Genomic DNA, 23,697 nt, shown 5'->3' with positions numbered 1-23,697 from the left:
GTGGTGCTGAGGAATTGAACCCAGGGCCTCATGCATGCAAGGCAAGTGCTCTACCACTGAGCTACCTTCCCAGCCCCAGCATCTCGATTTGATGAGAAACAAGTGCTTCTAGGGCTGGTCTCTTCTTCAGTCCCTTGGTTCAGGGCATAAGGGTTAGTCTGAGCCATAGTAGTGGAGAGATTGTAACTTACTCAATTCAAAATTCAAATTTCTCTAAGCAAGTGTTAAGGCTTGGGTAACAGAACAGTCTAGTGTCTTCCTGTCCTCCAAGAACTCCAAGTTTGGTAGAAGAAACTGGCCCAGGAACAAGAGAATATAGGTCCTGTGATCACTAGGTTAGATGCTTCCGTGGATACAAGTTATTTGCAGTTTTCTGAGTGGCTGTCTATTCAGATAGAATATTGGGTGGCATGTAATAGTAAATACTTACGGATTTAATACTTGAGCGAATGGTAGTATATCAGGATTAAGCAGATAGAATTAGAGATACAGAATTGGGTCAGAGAAGACAATCAGAAGTACACATTAGGGCTGGGAATGTGGCTCAGGGGTAGAGTGCTTGCCTGGCATGCATGAAGCCCTGGGTTCGATTCCTCAGTACCACATAAACAGAAAAAGCCGAAGTGGTGCTGTGGCTCAAGTGGTAGAGTACTAGCCTTGAGCAAAATAAGCTCAGGGACAGTGCCCAAGCCCAGACTTTTCCCCAGGACTGGAGAGGGGGTGTAGTGGTGGAGGGGGGGAAGCGGGCGAGGGGGGGAAAGAGAACTACACATCATATACATCCCCAAAACACACTTGCTCTCACTAAGGGGGAGGAAAGTATCCCAGGCCACAGGTGCAAAGTACAGGATGTCACTCACAAAACTGTCACATATTTCCCTGTGTCACTCCACCTCATTGCCATAGAATGAGAGAGTTTCCAGACAATATATAACTTGGAACTGTGTCCATGGACAAGGGAGATATGGGAAGAGACTGGATGGGCATCTTTACGTGCTAGATTTCAATGGCTGCTGTAAAAACTCAAGACTGAAGGCAAAAGCCCGTGAGCAAGGAGGTCGAGACGTGGTGCTTTTTCAGCTTATGTAAGGAAGAAGGCCCAATCTACTCGCGGACTAAGGCATCGAGCATCCGGCGGGCGCGTGTGTGTGTGTCCGGCGGGCGTGTGTGTGTGTGTGTCCGGCGGGCGTGTGTGTGTGTGTCCGGCGGGCGTGTGTGTGTGTGTGTCCGTGTGTCCGGCGGGCGTGTGTGTGTGTGTGTGTCCGGCGGGCGTGTGTGTGTGTGTCCGGCGGGCGTCGTGTGTGTGTGTGTGTGTGTGTGCGCGCGCGCTCTTCACGTGGTGTATGGAACAGGTCATAACATTTGGGACGGCTCTGCTCACTGGACTAAAAAGGTGTGTGATCACTACGCACAAATTCACAAGAGGGCCACTATGGTGGAGAGAACTCGCGCTCAGGAACTAGGTGGGCTGAGGGTGCGAATCAAGTGCGGAGGGATAAACCCAATCCGCCGGTACTGCAAAACAAGCAGGCAACTGGGAAGATGAGAGTCATGTGATAGGCCCCTCCCTTCCTTCGCATCACGTGTTCTGCCGCGGCCCGCAGGGTGCACCTTCTCTATTGGTTGGTGTTGTCCACGTGACTAGAGGCGGGGCCGGAAGTCGGGGTTTGGCAGCGGCGCCTCTGCGGCTCCGGGACTGGGTAAACTGGGGGAGGGGAGCGGGTGTCTGCTGGCGAGCGACGGCCGCGGGTCATGTGACCGGAAGGGCTCCTGACGGACACCGTCCCTCCACGGCGCCGCCTGAGCGCCCGGCCCGACCCCGGCCATGGGGTGCTGCTACAGCAGCGAGAACGAGGATTCGGACCAGGTGCGCGGCACACGGGGCTCGGGAGTGAGGGTTACGACTCTTGGGCGCTTGGGGCCTAGGAGGAAAAAAACCTACAGAGAGTAGACGGACTGCAGAGCTCACCGAGTACGGAGGCCTAAAGGGGACAGACTACGGGAGCGGGGGGGGGGCGGGGGGGAACGCCAAGCTTGGCTAGCCTATTAAAGCTCCAGGTCTACACTCCTCTCCTGGGGTAATGCAGGCAGCCGGATATCTCACTCGCCAACTCCCCTTTATTCTCCCCTGTCCCCAGTCTGTTCTGGACTCCCTGCCTAGGTCCCTGGGAAGTACTCCCCCCACCTCGTTTGCTGTATTAGCGGGGTTTGCGAATCCATTGTAGAGGTGGGTAAACTTGAGGCTCTAAGTCTACTTAAATGAATCAAGAGTCAGAGACATAAAGTCACCGCTGCTTCGATGTCGGAGTTGATGGCATTGGAGTTTGGCTACTGAATTTAAGAATGCAGCGAGGACATCAGGATGTGTGGGCATTTGTTGGGGAAGCATTAACTCGAAGGTAGTTTTGGCTGTTAGGGAAAAATAAATTGGCTGGGGAAAGTTACTTGGTTCTGAGTTGTCCTGTCTTCTCTTCAGACCCTTGAGGGTGCTTGAAGGTTCCTCTAAACAGTGCTTGCCTTAAAAACGCGTGAAAGGCTATATTGGAGATGTGTCCGTGTCCTGTTTTTAAATTCTCTCTTCCCCTTCATACAGTCTCACTACTCTCCACCCTTCAATTCCTTCCCTGCCTGGCTTGATCACCCTTGAGGAGGAGATCTTTCCAAGGGTGAACTTTCAAGCTGCTGGACACTCAGCTTTTTTTTTTTTTTACACAGTAAGCACAGAGGCAAGTAAAATAGTCTCATCTGGTAGCTCGCAGTCTTTTATTTATTTATTTTTACTAGTCCTGGGCCTTGAACTCGGAACCTGGACACTGTCCTTGAACTTTTTGCTCAAGGATAGCGCTCTACCATTTTGAGCCACAGCATCACTTTAGGATCTTTCTGTGTATATGGTACTGAGGAATTTTTTTTTTGGGGGGTCCGGTCGTGGGGCCTGAACTCTGGGTCTGGGCGCTGTCCCTCAGCTCTTCAGCTCAAGGCTAGCGCTCTACCATTTGAGCCACAGTGTCACTTCCGGCTTTTTTTTTCTTTTTGCTTATGTGGTGCTGAGGAATCAAACCCAGGGCCTCAGGCATGCAAGGCAAGAACTCTACCACTGAGCCACCTTCCCAGCCCCAGGAATTGTTTTTTTGTTTGTTTTGGGTCCAGTCGTGGGCCTGAACTCTGGGGCTGGGCACCATCCCTCAGCTCTTTCTTCCGGCTTTTTTTTCCTGCTTATGTGGTGCTGAGGAATCGAACCCAGGGCCTCATGCATGCAAGGCAAGCGCTCTACCACTGAGCCACCATCCCAGCCCCGGTACTGAGGAATCCAGGGCTTCATGCGTGCTAGGCAATCACTCTACCATTAAACCACATTCCCAGCTGTCTTTTATTTTGCTGATCTTGAGGCTTGAACTCAGGGCCTGAGCCTTGTTGTGCTCGCTCTACCAGCACCACTTCCAGCTTTTTCTGAGTAATTTATTGGAGATGAGTATCAGGGAGTTTCTTTCCTAGGCTAGCTTTGAACCACAGTTCCGGTTGTGGGGCCTGAACTCTGGGCCTGGGAGCTGTCCCTCAGCTCTTCAGCTCAAGGCTAGCACTCTACCACTTGAGCCACAGTGCCACTTACGGCTTTTTTATTTTTGCTTATGTAGTGCTGAGGAATTGAACCCAGGGCCTCATGCATGCAAGGCAAGCACTTTTACCACTGAGCCACCTTCCCAACCGCAAGAGTTTTTAAGTTTCATAGCATAGCCTTTCCAGTTACCTCATTTGACCCATTGCCAATCATCTGTTATATGGATTATGTCTAGCTAAAGGTGAGGGAAAATTTACAGAGGCTAAGTGAGTTGGCCAACCTGAGAAGTGCCCTAGCTGGGGTGTTCTGCTGCCAAGTCATGTGCCTTATTTGTTCGGCCAAGTTGTCTCTTCTAGCTATGTCCAGAGACCAGGTGGTCAGTATAGAAAGGTTACATATAAGTCTGTGCTAAAGCCGGGTGCCGGTGGCTCACACCTGTAATCCTAGCTACTTAGGAGGCTGAGATCTGAGGATCACTGTTCAAAGCCAGCCCAGACAGGAAAGTCCGTGAGACTCTTATCTCCAGTAAACCATTAGAAAACCAGAAGTGGTGCTGTGGCTCAAGCAGTAGAGTGCTTGCTTTGAGCTGAAGAGGACAGGGAAAGGGCCCAAGTCCAGAGTTCAAGCCCCACAACCAACCAAAAAGGAAAAAAAAAGTCTGTGTTAAGGTACACAGTGAATCCTGACTCAAGAGCAAGCTTTGGTGTGACAATCTACTCCTTGCTCCACTCATGCTTTGGCTATGAGATATTTGTTTTACTACCAAAGGGGTAGCAAGGCCTCTTATGGACTCAGGGTGATAACCTTGTTCTTGAACCCCTAAGAGGAGAAACCACCCTGTTCTTGAACCCCTAAGAGGAGAAACCATCAGCAGGGTTAGGGGAAGGACTGCTATTACAGGAAGCAAACTAGGACCTCAGTATGAACCAGCTTTCCTTAGAGAGTTTCGTCTTTGGCAAGCAAGTTCGTCTCTCTGGCCTTTTAATAGTGAGAAGGAAGACAAAGTATCTGGGAGTTTAGATGGAATGGGACAGAAGCTTATGGCTTCTTATGCTATAGTGAATTGGAGCAAATGGGTTGGTAACTCCAGCCACAGGATTGAAGGAGGAAGAGCAAGAAAAGGCTGGGTCTGACTAGAGGAAGCAGCCGTCTGTAAGGCAAGTTTTGGGCATGCTCCTGCAACAGGGAAGTCTGTGGTAGAAACTGAGACAGAGGCTGGGAATGTGGATTAGTGGTAGAGTACTTGCCTCACATGCATGAAGCCTTGGGTTTGATTCCCTAGTACCACATACACAGAAAAAGCTGAAAGTGGCACTCTGCCTCAAGTGGTAGAGTGCTAGCCTTGAGAAAAAGAAGTTGAACCAGAGTTCAAGCCCCAGGACCAGCAAAAAAAGAAAATGAGATCATCCTGAGGGGAGCATTAAATCTGGTAATCTGGCACTTAAGGTTGGTGAGTCAGTCTTAGCCAGGATTCCCCTCTTCCCCATCCTCAGCTTTGTCCTAAGCGCTTTATGGCTTGGAAAGATGTGGAGCAAGTTAGTTTATCCAATTGATACAAAGCCAGCAGGGATTTGCACTTGAGTGGTTCAAGGCAGAATTACATCCAGAAAATAATACATTAGAACAAGAGTCTGAAACAAGACAGGGAAAGAGACAGTTATATAGGACTAGAGACACTTGGTTTGGTTCTGGAGGTTGTGATTGTTCATGCTACTAGTAGTAACAGGACTACTAAAAATAAAAGGTCACTCAGGCCACATTTAAAGTGGTATGATTTAGGAAGGGAGGGAACAGCTCCAGTGTTCATACTCACTCTTGCAGTCCAGGAGTCACATACAAAGCACTAGAGGAGGGCTGGGAAGGTGGCTCAGTTGTAGAGTGCTTACCTTGTATGCATGAGGCCCTGGGTTCGATTCCTCAGCACCACATAAGCAGAAAAGGCCGGAAGTGGTGCTGTGACTCAAGTGTTAGAACACTAGCCTTGAGTTGAATAGCTGAGGGACGGTGCCCAGGCCCAGAGTTCAGGCCCCACGACCGACAAAAAAAAAAAAGAAAAAAGCACTGGAGGACAGGAAGGCGAACACCTGAGAGAAAGGATCTGCTCTAAAGAAGGGAACACATTTGTATGTGACCCAAAGGCCGGGGGGTTCTGCCCCAAGATAATCTGAGAAATGGCTCTGATGAGGTTAGGCTTGCTTCTTTCCCCTGCTCACTTGGGGCCTTTCTATCTTGGTTGCAGACAGCCAGCCTTGTTGGAAGGGCCTTGTTCAGGAGATGAAGGATGACAAATTTGTACTAAACTTTGTTGGTATTTTCCCAACTCTGCTTGCTTCTACCCTCCCAAATGTTCCTTCACTAGGTGTGGGACTGTTTTTTGAAGTTTCAGGGCTATTGCTTAATGTCTGCCTGTGCCTCTCTGCATTCCAGACCACTACCTCTGCTGAGCTCCCAAGGGCAGGCAGAGTATTATCTGATATCCCATAAAGTTGGGTACTTTGGATATTCATTACAAAAGTATAAAAAAAAAGTAGAAAGGCTGGGCGCTGGTGGCTCATGCCTGTAATCCTAGCAACTCAAGAGGCTGAGATCTGAGGATCACGATTCAAAGCCATCCAGGGTAGAAAAGTTTGTGAAACCCTTATTTCCAATTAACCACCAGAAAACTGGAAATGGTGCTGTGGCTCAAGTGGTAGAGTGCTAGCCGTGAGCTGAAGAGCTGAGGGACAGCGCCCTCAACTCCCTCACGCTCCACGACCGACAAAAAAAAAGAAAAAAAGTAGAAAGGTCCTGGGGCTGACTTCTTACCTCTCCTAGGACCGAGAGGAGAGGAAGCTGCTGCTGGACCCTGGTAGTCCCCCAACCAAAGCCCTCAATGGAGCTGAGCCTAACTACCACAGCCTGCCTTCTGCTCGCACAGATGAGCAGGCCCTGCTCTCCTCCATCCTCGCCAAGACAGCCAGGTGAGAGTCACAGGACCAGGCCTGTAACAGAGCTCCCTGATCAAGTCAGGGCTGGAATGCTGGCTCCCAAGCCCCAGATATGGGGGTGGTGAGAGGTGTCTCTGGACTCTGTCCTGCTTCAGTCAGCAGGTGGGGACATTAGGGGCATTGGCACAAAGCAGTGAGTCCTGTTTGTCCTTGAGGCTTCTGTCATGCTTGTTCTCTTATCTCCTCTCTCCAAAGCAACATCATCGATGTATCTGCTGCAGACTCCCAGGGCATGGAGCAGCATGAATACATGGACCGGGCAAGGCAGTACAGGTGAGCACAGGCCAGCCAGGGCCCTCCCCTCTTCTCCACCGATTTCCAGCTTCATTAGTGTATAGCCAAGAGACTGACAACAAATCACTTGGGTGTCCTAGTAGGACACCCTGTAGGGTACAGGTTAAAGGAGGTGTAACCCAGAGTAAAAATGAGTTCCCTGGCCTGAGGGAATGAGGCTTGTGTGGGCTGGATTGGACTATGGCCTAACTGCCCTTTATTTCCTTCCTGTTGGTCAGCACCCGCTTGGCTGTGCTAAGCAGCAGCCTCACACATTGGAAAAAGCTGCCACCACTACCATCTCTCACCAGCCAGCCCCATCAAGTGCTGGCCAGCGAGCCCATCCCCTTCTCTGACTTGCAGCAGGTGAGTAACCCTAGCATGACTACTCCACCCTTCCCATACTGCCCATAGTGACAGAAACATTCATCTCCTGCCTCAGAGGAAGTGAGGAGCCCGCTGGCCTAGCCCATTCCCTTTCTTTTTGTTAATCCTCTCCAGTTTCTCCCCACTACCTTTATTCTTCTAGATTGTTCTTTTCTGCCTTTCCCATCTCTGCCTCTCTCTTTGGCTGTGTATGTTTGTGGGTGTTTTTGATTTTTTGTTTTTTGTTTTGGGTCCGGTCGTGGGGCCTGAACTCTGGGCCTGGGAGCTGTCCCTCAGCTCTTCAGCTCAAGGCTAGTGCTCTACCACTTGTGAGCCACAGCGCCACTTCCGGCTTTTTTTCTTTTTGCTTATGTGGTGCTGAGGAATCGAACCCAGGGCCTTAAGCATGCAAGGCAAGCACTCTACCACTGAACCACCTTCCCAGCCCTCTGTTTGTGGGTGTTTTTAGAGACTGAATGTAGGATCTTGCATATGCTTGGCAAGCATTCTACCAATGAACTGCATCCCTAGCCCTTGGAGTTTTTTGTTTTGTGCTGGTCCTGGGGCTTGAACTCAGTGCCTGGGTACTCTCCTTGAGCTTTTTTTTTTTTTTTTTTTTCAGTCATGGGACCTGAACTCTGGGCCTCGATGCTGTCCCTCAGCTATTCAGCTCAAGGCTTAATGCTCTACCACTTAGCTATAGCACCACTTCTGGCCTTTTCTGTTTATGTGGTGCTGAGGAATGGAACCTAGGGCATGCAAGGCAAGCACTCTACCACTGAGCAAACTTCCTAGTCCCTCCTTGAGCTGTTTTTTTTTTTTTTTTGGGGTCCGGTCGTGGGGCCTGAACTCTGGGCCTGGGCGCTGTCCCTCAGCTCTTCAGCTCAAGGCTAGCACTCTACCACTTGAGCCACAGTGCCACTTACGGCTTTTTTATTTTTGCTTATGTGGTGCTGAGGAATTGAACCCAGGGCCTCATGCATGCAAGGCAAGCAATCTAACACTGAGCCACCTTCCCAGCCCCCCTCCTTGAGCTTTTTGTCTCTAGGCTACTGCTCTACCTCTTGAGCCAGTCCCACTTGGTGCTTAATTGGAAATCAAGTGTTTCACAGACTTTGCTGCCTATGCTGGCTTCTTGTTCCTCAGATCTGAATAGATAGGTGTGAGCCATTGGAGCCCAGCAACCCTTGGGTTTTGAGATAGGGTCTTTGTAAGCCTATGATGTTCCTGCCTTAGCCTCCTGAATGGTGGGATTATAAGTATGCATCCTGGTACCTGACTGTATGGTTTTCTGTCCTCTGTAATCCCTTCCTTTTATCTATGCCATTCCTCCTATAACCATCCCATTCTTCCTTCCCCCTGGATCCCTCTCCCTCCTCACATGGCTGTTCTTCTCCTCCCCTCTTTCTCAGGTCTCCAGGATAGCTGCTTATGCCTACAGTGCACTTTCTCAGATCCGTGTGGATGCAAAAGAGGAGCTGGTTGTACAGTTTGGGATCCCGTGAAGAGAGGATCCTTGGACAGCTCTTCTCTTCTCTTCATCCCATCTCCACCCCACCTCTCCTGGACCCTAGCCTCACTGTGGCTTATACAGTACCCTAACCTGCTAACTAATCATGGACAAGAATGTGGAGGAGGAGGAGGAGGAGAGTGAGGCTAGAAGCCTGAGCAAGTGAGGTGGAGCAAGGGAGGGTAAAACCGCTTGGGATTGGCCTTCAAAGCCCTGGCCAAGGTGGGGTAGGGTCCAAGAAGACAGGGCCTGGTAGGTCTTCAGTCATTGGGAAGGTAGAGATACCACTGTGGAGGGGTGAATACCAGAGGACCTAGGGGGTCCTCTCACCCTTTCTCTTGGCCTCAGACTCACTCCTGTTCCCATCCCTAACTTGGTGCTCAAAAGCACCTCACTAGGGTTTGTGACCAGGGTCTAGATAAGCTTGAATTTGAGTAAGTTGAGTTTGTATTTCTAGTACCCTGGATTTTACATGTTTGGTCTTTTTGGTTTTTGTTGGTCACCCTCGATAAAGAAAGTATTTCATTTGTGTGCTGGTTTAGCTCCTCTGTCCTGCCTACTACCCTATTTCCTTTGGTTACTCTGATCTGTGAGCAATGAGTTGTGGGGAGGGGACATCTTCCCAGGGCATTAAAGAAAAAACTAGGCATTAAAGGTTCTGGTTCCTAGGTCTTAGCTGAGACTAGGCCTGGGTAACCTTAGATTAGGTAACATTGTTCTTGTTCATTCCCAACTGTCAAAGCCTAGAGGATTTGAATCAGAGATAGTTAGGGACCCTGCCTCAGGCTCAGTGGAATGACCAGCAGCCCTGAGGGCAGGGATGGGAAACAGGTTCTGCTGGGAACACTTGATGGGGATTCAGAAAGCAAATTTTTTTTTTTTTTTTTTTTTTGGGTCAGGTCGTGGGGCCTGAACTCTGGGCCTGGGTGCTGTCCCTCAGCTCTTTAGCTCTTCAGCTCAAGGCTAGCACTCTACCTTGAGCCACAGCGCCACTTCTGGCTTTTTTCTTTTTGCTTATGTGGTGCTGAGGAATCGAACCCAGGGCCTTAGGCATGCAAGGCAAGCGCTCTACCACTGAGCCACCTTCCCAGCCCCAGAAAGCAAATGTTTTTAAGCAGAAGATTGGTCTTACCAAAGAAATCTTTTTTTTTTTTTTTTGACCAGTCCTGGGGCTTGAACTCAGGGCCTGGCACTGTCTCTGAGCTTCTTTTGCTCAAGGCTAGCACTCTACCACTTGAGCCAGGACACCACTGGTACTGTGGTACTGAGGAATCAACCCAGAGCTTCATCATGCTAGACAAGCACTCTACCAATAAGCCACATTCCCAGCCTTACTGAAATTTTAGGCCAGAATCCCAACATATAAAACAGGAGAGAGTGGAACTACTGTGATCTGACTGAAGTATATACTGTCCATCTTTCTGGGTCTATCACGGAAGCCTCTGGGTAGCCACACAGAAGAATTTAGAAGTTGTAGACTATGATATCTAAGCTAAAGAGTCCAGATAAGTTCCCCATGGCTGTGTGGTAAACCTAGGACTCCTGAGTCCCAAGCAGCAGGCCTTTACCTCAATTGCCTGACTCCTGTGGTAAGATTGGAGCTACTGGCAGTTGCTAGATAACAGACAACATCTCCACAAGGCACAGCGACTTTTAATCTGCTGAACAGCTCAAATCATTTATTGTCAAACCAAGGTAACTGACTACTGGTGTCCTGGGGCTCTCACAGTGTATCCTGCTTGATCCGAACCTTCTTGGGCTTGATGTTCATGCGTTTCCAGACTTCAGCTGTGGTACGATCTGCTTTGGTGACTCCACTGAAGTCGAACGTGGTGATACGGGGCAGGGTGCACAGCACATACTGCCTGTGGGGAAGACTCGGGCTGGGGGCCAGCCCCCCCACCAGAATCCCCTCCCCCTCTTCCAGTTGCTATCTCCCCTGATTGCAAGGAATGAAGGGACTTATGTATAGTTTTGGGGAGACGGGAGGATTCATTCTAATAGCAAAGGAAATACTAAAGTTCTGCAGCTTCTTTCCCAGGTCCATGTGTGGCAGAAAAATAGTTTTTTTTATTTTGTTTTTGGTGGTACAGGGATTTTAGAGTTTTGAACTCGCAGCCTCATGCTTGCTAGCAGGCAGGCATCCTACCTATCTCCCTTGAGCCATATCCCCAGCCCATTCTTTATAGTTTACTTTTTGAGAAGGATTTTGCTTTTTTGTCTGGCTGACCTGGACTGTGATCCTCCATATTTATGTTTCTGAATAGCTGGGATGACAGTGTGGACCATTATGTCCAGCTTTTTATTGATTGAGATGGAGTCTTGCAAAGTTGATTTTGTTTTTGTTTTTTTGTCGGTCATGGGGCTTGAACTCTGGGCCTGAGCGCTGTCCCTCAGCTCTTCAGCTCAAGGCTAGCACTCTACCACTTGAGCCACAATACCACTTCTGGTTTTCTGGTGGTTTACTGGAGATAAGAATTTCATGGCCTTTCCTTCTTGGGCTGGCTTTGAACCTTGATTCTCAGATTTCAGCCTCCTGAGTAGCTAGGATTACAGGTATAAGCCACCTTACCTGGCCTTGTATTTCTTGTCTCCCTCATCCTGCAGGGGATAGACCCCCAGCTCCATAGACAGGACACTCACCTATACCCTTTCTCTTCCTCTATGGGGTTGCCATGGAGAGTCAGGCTCCGGAGCCGAGGGAGTACAGCTAGCTTATTCACCTCCCCCAGGCGCTGGATGCTGTTGCCATGAAGGTAGAGGACACTTAGGTTGAAGAATGTTGTTAGCACCTGATGGAGAAGAAACCAAAAGCCAGGCTGGATAAGACCCTTGATCTCTGCTCAGGATAGACCCACTAGCAGAGAAAAAAAGGTTGGGAATAACTCTCCCTCACCTCCTGTCCCCACAGCCACACTAGATGACTCTAACCTGCTTCCATTTAGCATATCACACTTAACTAGAGCTATGATCTGAGGGTCTCATGTCTCAGCACTGCACTGACTGGCCAAGTGATGGCTCTTCTATCTCTGAGCTTCATATGTTCCACCCTTTGCTGAACACTGCCACCATGCTTGTGACCCAAGATTCTGTCAACAGGAGAAAGAACTATAGAGTGTCATGCTGGGCACATTAGGCAAGCTTTTAAGATTGAGAGTAATATACATGGGGAAGTTTCTAAATCATGTTCTAATTCTTCCCTCTCTAACGGGGATCTTGGACAAGAAGAGGTCACATTTAGTTTATATCTTCAAACTTGAGTTGGAGTTGACAGAAAGTATTATGCTATCTTTATTTTTAATCAACCTCTTTCTCAGCAGAACTTAGTATAAGACATGTAGCTGCTTGATTCTCATGTGTTCCTGTATAGGAGAATCTTTACATGATGCTGACATATTCCCATTTCCCAGACAGACAGCAAAACTGAGGTTGGAGGAGTTACATAGTTTGTCCAAGTCACATAGAGGCAAAACCAGGATTTGAATGTTCATTCCTATAGCTATGTGCTTTGGACTGCACCAGGTATCCTCTGTACTTCGTGGTAACAAGTGTGAGTGGAGAGGCCAGGAGATGGGCAATGACTTTAGGCCCCACCTTGATTGAACTCCTAGGACTAGGAACTCACAGGGTCAATGGAAGTCAGGTCATTGAAGGACAGGTCGATCCAGGCCAGGTTGTGTGGTTGCTCCAACACCCGTGAAATCACTTGGTTGAAGTCTTTCAAGTCAGTGAGGACATTGTTGTTGAGCCACAAGGATTGGGTCAGTGACTTTCCTGATTTTGAGTACTTCAGTGGTCGTTGCCCTATCCTTGGCTCCTCACTTACCAGATCTGTGAAGACAAAAAAGATTTGGGTATATTGCTTTTGCTTTTCTGGCTTTAAGGACTTGTAAAGGAACAGTTGGGAGGATAAGGATGAATTGCAGCTAGAATACCCAGCTAGGCCCCTGCTCTGTGCTTGAGTCTAGTGATACCCTGTCCCATGGCTCCTGCAATCAGTAAGTTTGGCCTATGGGCCAGACAATCCCCATCCCAAATTCTTGGCTTTCCAAGTCACATGCATTTTTATTTTTTATGCTGGTACTGGTTCTTAAACTAAGGGCCTTGTACTTTGCCTTGTTTACTGCCACCCTTCAGTCTGGCTTTTTTTTTTTTTGGTATCGGGCTTGAATTCTGGGCTTGGATGCAGTCCCTCAGCTCTTCAGCTCAACACGAGTGCTCTACCTCTTGAGCCACAGCACCACTTCTGTTTTTTGGTGGTTTATTGGTTTGGTTTTTTTTTTTTTTGTTGGTCATGGGGCCTGAACTCTGAGCCTGAGCACTTGTCCCTTAGCTCTTCAGCTCAAAACTAGCGCCTATCATTTGAGCCAAAGCACCACTTCCAGCTTTTTCTGCTTATGTGGTGCTGAGGAATCGAACCCAGGGCTTCAGGCATGCAAGGCAAGCGCTCTACCACTGAGCTACCTTCCCAGCCCCTTTGGTGGTTTATTGGAGATAAGAGTTTCAAGGAGGGCTAGGAAGGTAGCTCAGTGGTAGAGTGCTTGCCTTGTATGCATGAGGCCCTGGGTTCGATTCCTCAGCACCACATAAGCAGAAAAAGCCAGAAGTGGCACTGTAGTTCAAATGGTAGAGCGCTAGCCTTGAGCTGAAGAGCTAAGGGACAGTGCCCAGGCCCAGAGTTCAGGCCCCACGACTGGCAAAGAAAAAAAAAAAAAAAGTTTCAAGGAGTTGCCTGCCAAAGCTGGCTTTGAACCATGATCCTCAGATCTCAGCCTCCTAAGTAGCTAGGATTACAGGCGTAGGCCACCAGCACCCAGCTAGGATTTTTTTCTTTTTCTTTTTTTTTTTTTTTTAGGTCCGATCGTGGGGCCTGAACTCTGGATCTGGGTGCTGTCCCTCAGCTCTTCAGCTCAAGGCTAGTACTCTACCACTTGAGCCACAGCACCACTTGTGGCTTTTTTCTTTTTGCTTGTGTGGTGCTGAGGAATTGAACCCAGGGCCTCATGCATGCAAGGCAAGTGCTCTACCACTGAGCCACCTTCCCAGCCCCCAAATCACGGATTTTCTAAAGAAACTAAAATCTGTGTTGTTGGGTTTGAACTAAGATGACAGCACAAAACCGAGAATATTTACTATCAGAGACACCCTGAAGTATAAACACCACCTATAACTGGTGAGTGACAGTGTGCAAAACACTGGATGTACAGTGGTGAGCAAAGGAGACCGTCTGTGCAGACTCTGTATGAATAGGGCAGGAGTAAAGGTGTGCCTCTGGCAGATCATGTGAGCAAGATGGAAACTAGTCATATGATGTGATAAGCACTATTTGAGAATCCATAGTCAATGGCAGAAGAGAGCCTTCTAATAAACCAGAGTGGAATCTCAGGGAGTTTGTCAGGGAAAGTGAAGCTGAGCTGTATCTCTGGATTTGGAGATGTTAACCAGGCAAAGAAGGGTAGGGATGATAGGAAGGAATAGCATGAACCAAAGTACAGTTGGGAAGGAGGGCACACATGTTCATTGCACAAGGAGGGAAAAGGAGACAGCCAGACACAAATCTTAAAATGTCCAGCTAAGGACTTCGTCTTGTAGGTGATGGGAAGCCACTGGAGTGTTCAACGGAAAGGAGTTGATTCAGATCTATCTGAAGCTTTGAAGCTTCTGTGTGAATTACGGATTTTAGGAGGTAGATTTTTTTGTTTGTTTGGGTTTTTTGTTTGTTTGTTTTTTGGCCAGTCATGGTGCCTGCACTCTGGGCCTGGGCACTGTCCTTCAGCTCAAGGCTAGAGCTCTACCACTTGAGCCACAGTGTCACTTCCGGCTTTTTCTGCTTATGTGGTGCTGAGGAATCAAACCTAGGGCCTCATGCATGCAAGGCAAGCACTACCACTGAGCCACCTTCCCAGCAGGAGGTAGATCTTTTTAAGCCAAAAGATCAATCTGGCTTAAAATAAATTACAAAAAGAGAGACTGGCTGTATGCCAGTGGCTCATGTCTGTAATCAAGGTTAAAATCTGAGTATAGCCATTCAGCAGCCAGCCCAGGCAGGAAAGTCCATGGAATTCATATCAACAATTAACTACCAATCAGTGGAAATGTGGCTTAAGTGGTAGAGCACTAGCCTTGAGCAAAAAACAAAAGGACAATGCTTAGGCCCTGAATTCAAACCCAGTACTGGCCCCAAAAAAGAGAAACTGGGCTGGAAAGGTGATAACTTTAGGCTTTGGTATGTGAAGTTTCTATAGTACAAGAAGATGGAGAAGCCAAGTAGGCAGTTGGATAGGAAGGTCTGAAGCTCAGGAGACAGACTTGAGAAGCATTATTATACAGTAGTGTATAAGTTAGGGAAATAGATCAGGAAGTCCATTTTAGAAGTTAATCAGGAAGCACAGGGAGAATCAGGAGAGGACAGTTTTAAACACATTCAGGGAATTGACGGTTTATGGGAGTATGGGAGCTAAATAATTTGGGTAACAAAGAAGTCTTGTGAACTTGGCAAGTTCACCAGATTGGAATGAGTTCCAGAGTGGATGGAAGGTAAGGAAATGCATGCAAGTAACCTAAACAACTCAAAGCCTGAGAAAACACATGCCTTCCACCTCCACCCTTTTTTTTTGGGGGGGGGGTCCGGGCGAGGGCCTGAACTCGGCCTGGGCACTGTCCCTCAGCTCTTCAGCTCAAGGCTAGCACTCTACCACTTGAGCCACAATGCCACTTCCAGCTTTTTTCTTTTTGCTTATGTGGTGCTGAGGAATCGAACCCAGGGCCTCATGCATGCCAGGCAAGCATTCTACCACTGAGTCACCTTCCCAGCCCTGTCACCTCCACCCTTTGTGAAAGAGGTCCATAACAAGGCATGCTGGCTCACACCTGTAATCCTAGCTACAAAGGAGGCAGAGATCTGAGGATCATGATTCAAAGCCAGCCCAGACAGGAAAGTCCATGAGACTCTTATCTCTAATAAACCACCAGAAAACCGGAAGTGGTGGTGAGGCTCAAGTGGTAGAGCACTAGCCTTGAGCTGAAGAGCTGAGGGACAGCACCCAGACCCAGGTTCAAACCCCATGACCAATGACAAAAAAAAAAGACTCGTTCAAACACAAAGTTTGTGAAACTCTGGAGCTGGGAAAGTGGCTCAGGGGTAGAGTGCTTGCCTTGCATGCATGAGACCCTGGGTTCAATTCCTCAGCACCGCATAAGCAGAAAAAGCCGGAAGTGGCTCCGTGGCTCAAGTGATAGGGTGCTAGCAGTGAGCTGAAGAGCTGAGGGACAGTGTCCAGGCCCAGAGTTCAGGCCCCATGACTGACACGCACACACACACACACACACACACACACACACACAAAGAGGTTTGTGAAACTCTTCAATAAACATCTGGGTATAGAGCTGGGCGCTGGTGGCTCACGCCTGTAATCCTAGCTACTCAGGAGGCTGAGATCTGAGGATGGCAGTTCAAAGCCAGCCCGGGCAGGAGAGACTATGGGACTCCTATCTCCAATAAACCACCAGAAAACCGGAAGTGGCGCTGTAGCTCAAGTGGTAGAGTGCCTTGAGCTGAAGAGCTGAGGGACAGCGTCCAGGCCCAGAGTTCAAGCCCCACAGCCGACAAAAAATATCTGGGTATAGTGGTACACACCTGTCATCCAAACTATGAGATAAGCACAGTGGGTAGGTGGAGTAGCACATGCCTGTCATTCTAGTGGCAAAAGGAAGCACAAATAAGCTGGGCATGGTGGCTCATACCTATAATCCTAGCTAAGGAGGCTGAGATCTGAGGCTCACAGTTCAAAGCCAGCCTGGGCAGGAAAGTCCATGAGACTCTTAGCCCCAATAAACTACCAGAAAATTGGAAGTGCTGCTATGGCTCAAGTGGTAGAGTGCTATCCTTGACCTGAAGAGCTGAGGGACAGCGCATAGGCCTAGAATTTAAGCCCCAACACTGACAAAAAAAAGGCACAAATAGAGGGTCACAGACCAGCCTGGGAATAGAGAACACAAAAAGGGACTAACAAAGTAGATAAGTGGTATTATGTCTGCATAGCAAGTAGGCTTGTGTTGAAACCTGAGTACCACCCAAAATAAGTATTTTAAAAATAAAATAAGAGCCCCTGTTTGTGGTTCACACCTATAATCCTAGCTACTCAAGAAGGTAACATCTGAGGATCACAGTTCAAAGGTAGCCTGAACAGGAGAGTCCTTGAAACTCTTATTTCCAGTTACCCATCAGAAAACTGGAGTGGCACTGTGGCTCAAATGATAGAATGCTCACCTTGAGCTGAAGAACTCAGGGACAGTACCTAGGCCCAGATTTCAAGCCCCATGACTTGGGGGGTGGGGGTGGGGAGAGACAGGGAAGCCAAGGGAAGAAAGGTTCTGGTGGCTTATGCCTGTAATCTTAGCAACTTAGGAGGCTGAGGTCTGAAAATTGTAGTTCAAAGCCAGCCTGGGCAGGAAAATCATGAAACTCATCTCCAGTTAGCCACCAGAAAACCAGAAGTGGAACTGTGGCTCCAAGTGGTAGAGTGCTAGTCTTGAGTGAAAGCTCAAGGACAGTGCCCAGGCCTCAAGTTCAAGCCCCAGGACTGATGGGGGAAAAAAAGTCAGAAGAAGCCAATGGCTTCAAGGTGCCAGTGACTCATGCCTATAATCTTAGCTACTCAGGAGGCTGATACCAGGATCAAGGTTTGAAGCCAGACCAGATGGGAAAATCCAGGAGACTCTTATCTCAGTAAACTACTAAAAAGCCTGAAGAAGTATGTCTCATGTGGTAGATCACTATCTTTGAGCAAAAAAGCTAGAGACAGTACCTGGGCCCTGAGTTAAAGCCCTGGAAAACACAGACAGACAGACAGACACACACACACACACACACACGAGTGTGCAAGTATCAAAGCCAGAATCCGATACTAGGTATGGTTGAAGTATTTTCCTCTGCACCTATAAGCTTTTGTTTTACCAGTTCAAAAGCTGCCTGTTTTGGCAATTACCATTTGTCAGCTAGTCTTCACAGTGTCAGTTTGTAGACACATTTCTCCCACCCCACCTGACATTAACTTTCCTCCTCAACTGTAAGTCAGGCAGCATCCACCAGATGGCTCTCTGGCTTAGCCTGGATTGAACCCACAATTGGGGCCTGAGGGCCAAGAGTGCTTGAGCAGAGCACCACTGTTTGCATGTAGACTCCTACTCCTGCCTCACTCCACACTTGAAGACCCTCAAATGACTTAATATGAAAAAATTAAGGCAAGACCAGACACAGAGACAGATGCCTGTAATTCCAGCTACTTGGGAGGTGGATAATGAGAGGATACAGGTTTGGAACCAAGACAGCAAAACCACATCTCAGTGAGCCTTGTGTGGATGTATACCCCTGTCCTCTGAGCTATGTGAGAGGATGTAGATTGGTGTTTATGGCTAGGTCTGAGGCTGGCTGCAGGAGCTGAAAAAGTTATTACAGTAAAAAAGAGCTGGGCTGGGAAGGTGGCGCATTGGTAGAGTGCTTGCCTTGCATGCATGAGGCCCTGGGTTTGATTCCCCAGCACCACATAACCAGAAAAAGCGGGAAGTGGCACTGTGGCTCAGGTGATGGAATGTTCACCGTGAGCTGAAGAACTGAGGGACAGCAGCCAAGCCCAGAATCCAGGCCCCACAACTGACCCCCAAAAAAGTAAAAAATGAGCTGTGGACATGGCTCAAGTAATGTTTTAAACACCAGTACCCTTGAACAACAACGAAATTAGATCAACAGAACTGCACATGACCTAGCAACCTAGAAAGGCAGAAACTTAATGTCTTTAAGCATGGGCTTATCCTAATCAGGGGCCACTGGATGGAGCTGTCTTCAGTTTGAGGCTACTTGGAGCTGTTGTTCTCAAGAATGGAGTGTACTAGCCGGGCGCTGGTGGCTCACGCCTGTAATCCTAGCTATTCAGGAGGCTGAGATCTGAGGATCGCGGTTCAAAGCCAGCCCGGGCAGGAGAGACCTTGAGACTCCTATCTCCAAACCACCAGAAAACTGGAAGTGGTGCTGTAGCTCAAGTGGTAGAGTGCTCGCCTTGAGCTGAAGAGCTGAGGGACAGCGCCCAGGCCCAGAGTTCAAGCCCCACGACCGACAAAAAAAAAAAAAAAAAGAATGGAGTGTACTGTCTAGATTGTTCAGGTTCCTAGTCCCCTCAAAATTCCTCCAAGGCACGGAGCTGCTAACACTTCCTTGTTAAGAGCGGGTCAAGGCTGGTCTGGAAAACAGACCACAAGTAGCCACACTCAAAACTGGGAGGCATTTGCTTCAGGAGTACCTAGGGAGACCTTCATCCTGTCAGATCTTAACTTCCTGTCTCTGAAAGTCTGCTATGCAACTTATTCTGTGTCCCCGGAAGGCAAGAATCAGTATGATGGGAAGAACTTGTGTCATCTGTCAACCCCATAGCAGAAAGGGCTTTTGGGGATGTATTGTGATGGACTCCTTGAGTCTACATTTTTGTGGGTTGAAGTTAGAGGAAGGTTGGGTTGGACATGGAATGAGTGTATGCTTGGTGGCATCCTCAAGCTTCTGCCTTAGCAGATGGTATAAATTAGATGCCTTTGACGGGTGCTGGTGGCTCACATCTGTAATCCTAGCTACTCAGGAGGCTGAGATCTGAGAATCAGGGTTCAAAGCCAGCCTGGGCAGGAAAGTCCGTGAGAGTCTTATTTCCAAATCAGAAGTGGCACTGTGGCTAAAGTGGTAGAGCGCTAGTCTTGAGCTGAATAGCTGAGGGACAGCCCAGGTCCAGAGTTTAAGCCCCACAACCGACAATCAGTCAATCAATAAATTAATTAGATGCCTTCTAAAGTCTCTGCCATTTCAGATTATATGATTCACCTTCAGCAGCGTGTTCCCAAGCACCTCCAAACTCTAGCCTGTCCTTTAACCATACCTATAATTTTTTTTTTTTTTTGCCAATCCTAGAGCTTGAACTCAGGGTCTGGGCACTGTCCCTGAGCTTCTTTTGCTCAAGGCTAGCATTCTACCACAACACTTTCAGCTTTTTCTGTTTATGTAGTACTGAGGAATTGAACCCAGGGCTTCATGCATGATGGGCAAGCACTCTACCACTAAGCCACATTCCCAGCTCCTATGTTTCTGATGCTACACACACACACATGCACACGCACGCACGTACACACACGTAAGTGCTTAATAAGTAGATGCTTAGTAAATTCTGAACTACTGAATGAAGTATCGAGCGTTTGCATATTCTAATAGCAAAACCCCTCATAGTAGTTTGTGTCTCTCCTCATTTGGAAGATTGCAACAGAGGGCAGAGCCATAACACCTCTCTCAGAGTTGGTAAGTGCTCCCCTCCCCGCCCCCCCAGTAATTTCAACTTGTCTGGCCCAAAGCTGTTGCAGCTAAACCCAGTGAGATGGGTATAACATCATTCAGAAGTGAGGCGGAGCACATAAAGGTCACAGGTATGTATGTATGTGTGTGCATGCATGCCTGTGTGGGTATATGTATAGCTGGGGAGAAAACAGTTCGAGTTAGAACTGTGGCTGGTGCTCACTAAGCAGTGCCCTTAGATCTAAGCCAGAGCTTGTACCAACCCTGAACTTACAAGTGGCTACCAACTGCACAAGAGAGACGAAAGCCAGATAAACTGTCTAGAGGATAGAGGGTGTGAACATGTGCTGTGCAAGGACAGCAACCAAGGGCAGGGATGGCAGAACCTGAGGAGACCCGCCAACTCCTTGACAACGTGGTACTCCCAGAGCCTCCTCACGACCTTCTTGAAGGTTGCTATGCTAGCTGCACACTTACAAAAACATTGAATGAGTTGGGAACTACTAGAACTTACAGAAAGTGTGGATGATAATGGAAGAAACTTGGATATGGCTGGCATGAATATAAGAGAATTTTGCCAACAAATATTTAAACCAAGTTGGCACTGGTGGCTCCCACCTGTAATCCTATCTATTCAGGAGGAGGCTGAGATACAAGGATCATGGTTCAAATCCAGACCGGGCAAGAAACTTGGTGAGACTTATCTCCAATAAACTACCAAAAAAAGCTACAAGTGGCACTGTGGCTCAAGTGGTAGAATGCTAGCCTTGGCAAAAAAAGCTTAGTGATAGTGCACAGGCCCTGAGTTCAAGCCCCAGGACTGACATAAAAAAAAATTAAATTAGAAACCCATCAGGTTGTGGATAATAAGACCCCCTCAAATTTTAACACTGATGGGGCTGGGAAGGTAGCTCAGTGGTAGAGCGCTTGCCTTGCAAGCATGAGGCCCTGGGTTCAATTCCTCAGCACCACATAAACAGAAAAAGCCGGAAGTGGTGCTGTGGCTCCAGTTGTAGAGCACTAACCTTGAGCTGAAGAGCTGAGGGACAGCGCCCAGACCCAGAGTTCAGGCCCCATAACTGGCAAAAAAAAAACCCATAACACTGATTAGAACAAGCTTGTGTCCCAAGCAGAGGATGGATTCTTCCTATCTGTAGTAACCTGTTTTGTTTTGTTTTTCTCATTAATTTCCTCTTCTTTTCAGGTGAAAATGGGAATAAAAGTTGGCTGATAAACTGGCTACCTGATTTTCCTTGCTGTAGTCTGTCTTCCTTTAAAGATGCTCTTTATGATCTTTTTTTTTTTTTTACATTGAGAGGTTTTTGGCTCCTTTTAGATTTGCCACTTTAAAAAAAAAAACCAAGTGCTATCATCTCATGCCTATAATCCTACCTGCTTAGGAAGCTGAGATATAAGGATCAAACCTACTTGGGCAAACAAATTGGAGAAACCTTTATATCCAATTAATTCAGCAAAAGTTGGAAGCAGGTGTGGCTAAAATGGTAGAATGCAGCTATAAGTGAAAAGGCTGAGCTAGAGTGAAGCCCTAGAGTTCAAGACCCAGGACCAGTGCATGTACATGCATGTGCACACATACACATACATATACCACATACTCCTGGCCCCGAGGCAAGCCCTAGTATCAAGGTGCACACACAAACACATACACACTCCTGGCCATGGCTATAGCTTAAGCAGATCACTTGCCAAGCTCATTACTAACAAAAAAAAATTCCGGGCTGGGAATGTGGCTCAGTGGTAGAGTGCTACCTGGGTTTGTTCCCCAGTACCACATGAACAGAAAAAGCTGAAAGTGCACTGTGGCTCAAGTGATAGAGTGCTAGCCTTGAGCAAAAGTAGTTCAGGGTAGGTGTTCAGGTCCCCTGAATTGAAGTCTTAGGACTGGCAAAAATAAAAACAAAAAACAAAAAAACCCTTGCATCCCTCATTCCTAAATATATCAAATATATGGGAGAAAGATATCAAGTACATGGAAGAATCTCGCTAGGCTTTATGATAGGAGACCAGCTTCTCCCTAGAAACCACTGGGCCTGCTGCCACGGTGAATGGAGTGTTGTGCACTGTGGGCTGACCTTGGACGATATGGATGCTTCTGAAAGAGTAGTCAAGAGGAGGCTCCTGCACTGAAGAGCTCATAGAGTCTCGTCTGCTCATAGTTCAGGCCATCATTCATCAGGTGCAAGCAAGCATAGGCCCTGGAAGTCTGGGGTTCAGCCTAGGAGACAGAAGCACAGATGTTCAAGTTATAAGGGGCATCCACCTTCATGCTTCCCTATAGCCCTCCATCCCAGCTTCCTGCCCTCCCAACTCCAGGCTTGTGTAGCTGCATTTCCATTTTAAGCAATTAATCATTAATCTTTGCATTTGTAGGGAACTTTGTATTTCTCAGAGCACCTTCGCAATTCTAGAACTAATTTGATGAGTACTCATTTCTTATTTTTTTGTTTTGTTTTAAACAGGGTCTCTATGTACCCCTAGGATGGCCTCAAATTCTTGCTCCTGCCTCAGCCTCCCGAGTGCCAGAATTACAGGTATGCACCACCATGCCTGGATATAGCACCCATTTCTACTTTCCAGATAAAGAAACTGAGACCGAGGGGTAAAGGACTTGCCCAGAGTGAAGCCGAGTCAGTGTGGACTGTAATCATAGTCTGAATTCTACTCTGACAGCCTTTCTGCTACTCCATAGTAGTTACCGTGGAGACTTGTCTTGATGCCTACCCTCTGGTTACATCAGCTGTGTTGTTGTATTGCTTAACAAGCCCTTAAAGGCCTACACTGAATTTGGTTGGTGTCTTTGAGCCCTTCACAGTCTGACCCAGCTAGGGATTTGGTACCTTCTCTGTTCGGCGTGTTTCCCAGCCCCACTACCTTTCCATCCAAAAGCCTGTCATCTGAATGTAGCCACATACTATAAATATAGAAAACCAGAGTCTGCCTCTCACTCACCTGTCACTGATGCCTGAAACTCCACCATTAGGGATTCATTCCTTTGGGTTCAGGGATTGTTCCCTGTTAAAATGGAAATACCCCCTAAGAGGGGTGAACACAAAATTGTTATCAGTCATTCATAATGTGTTGTCTTATCAGATCCTTTCCAATATGTTAGCTAAAACAAAGCCAAGAGCAGGTTTTTCCTGGAAATGGGAGAGCCATGGAGTACTACTCACCTGGTATAAAGAGAGATGAAAATGTTTCCCACATGTTTTTGGATATTTGGGGGGGGGTAAGGGGGAGAGTAAGGCTTGAACTTGGAGCCTGGGCACTGTCCCAGAGCTTGGAATAGTTAGTGCTCTACCACTTTGAGCTATAATGGTTTTCGGGTGGTTAATTCAATTTAAGAGACCCGCTGACTTTCCTGCCTAGGCTGGCTTTAAACCATGATTCTCAGACCTCAGCCTCCTGAGTGGCTAGTATTACAGGTGTGAGCCACCGGCACCTGGCTGTGTTGTATGTGTGTGTGTGTGTGTGTGTGATTCAAACAAGACAAGCAGACAGAAGGCTAGTCGTGGTCATCCTCATTCTCTTACCACCACTGCAGGCACCTCTGCATTATTATTTCACCTGTTTTTGTTTTGTTTGGCCAGTCCTGTGGCTTAAACTCAGGGCATGGGCATTGTCTCTGAGCTGCTGCTTCTTTTTTTTGGTCGGTCATGGG

General features: G+C 47.9%; 2 protein-coding genes across 2 annotated transcripts in view; one reads left to right on the top strand and one right to left on the bottom strand.

Annotated features, from left to right (window-relative positions):
• The first annotated feature begins 1,664 nt into the window (after positions 1-1,664).
• On the top strand, positions 1,665-9,226 carry Lamtor1 (late endosomal/lysosomal adaptor, MAPK and MTOR activator 1). Its single transcript, XM_013014150.1, has 5 exons — positions 1,665-1,867; positions 6,374-6,519; positions 6,742-6,819; positions 7,059-7,185; positions 8,598-9,226. The coding sequence occupies exons 1-5, from the start codon at positions 1,826-1,828 to the stop codon at positions 8,688-8,690; spliced, it is 486 nt and encodes a 161-aa protein (XP_012869604.1). The 5' UTR covers positions 1,665-1,825; the 3' UTR covers positions 8,691-9,226.
• A 1,065-nt stretch (positions 9,227-10,291) lies between these two features.
• The window catches only part of LOC105984076 (leucine-rich repeat-containing protein 51), a 36,778-nt gene continuing 23,372 nt past the window's right edge, over positions 10,292-23,697 (bottom strand). The window contains exons 2-6 of the mRNA XM_013014149.1: positions 22,989-23,072; positions 22,112-22,254; positions 12,321-12,526; positions 11,339-11,487; positions 10,292-10,560 (exon numbers count right to left, since the gene is read on the bottom strand). Coding sequence (XP_012869603.1) covers positions 10,419-10,560; positions 11,339-11,487; positions 12,321-12,526; positions 22,112-22,193 — 579 coding nt within the window. The 5' untranslated portion in view covers positions 22,194-22,254; positions 22,989-23,072 and the 3' untranslated portion in view covers positions 10,292-10,418. The remainder of the gene's footprint in view (positions 10,561-11,338; positions 11,488-12,320; positions 12,527-22,111; positions 22,255-22,988; positions 23,073-23,697) is intronic.

This window comes from Dipodomys ordii, unplaced genomic scaffold (assembly GCF_000151885.1).
Source record: "Dipodomys ordii isolate 6190 unplaced genomic scaffold, Dord_2.0 Scaffold22, whole genome shotgun sequence".
Classification (NCBI taxonomy): Eukaryota; Metazoa; Chordata; class Mammalia; order Rodentia; family Heteromyidae; genus Dipodomys; species Dipodomys ordii.
This window is presented reverse-complemented; position numbering and strand designations above follow the sequence as displayed.

What these genes read in the sequence shown, in the direction of transcription:
- Lamtor1 (XM_013014150.1), top strand. Translation starts at nt 1,826, where the DNA reads ATGGGGTGCTGCTACAGCAGCGAGAACGAGGATTCGGACCAG. An exon ending in AGAACGAGGATTCGGACCAG is followed by an intron (nt 1,868 to 6,373) that starts GTGCGCGGCACA and finishes TACCTCTCCTAG; the next exon opens with GACCGAGAGGAGAGGAAGCT. An exon ending in CCTTCTCTGACTTGCAGCAG is followed by an intron (nt 7,186 to 8,597) that starts GTGAGTAACCCT and finishes CCTCTTTCTCAG; the next exon opens with GTCTCCAGGATAGCTGCTTA.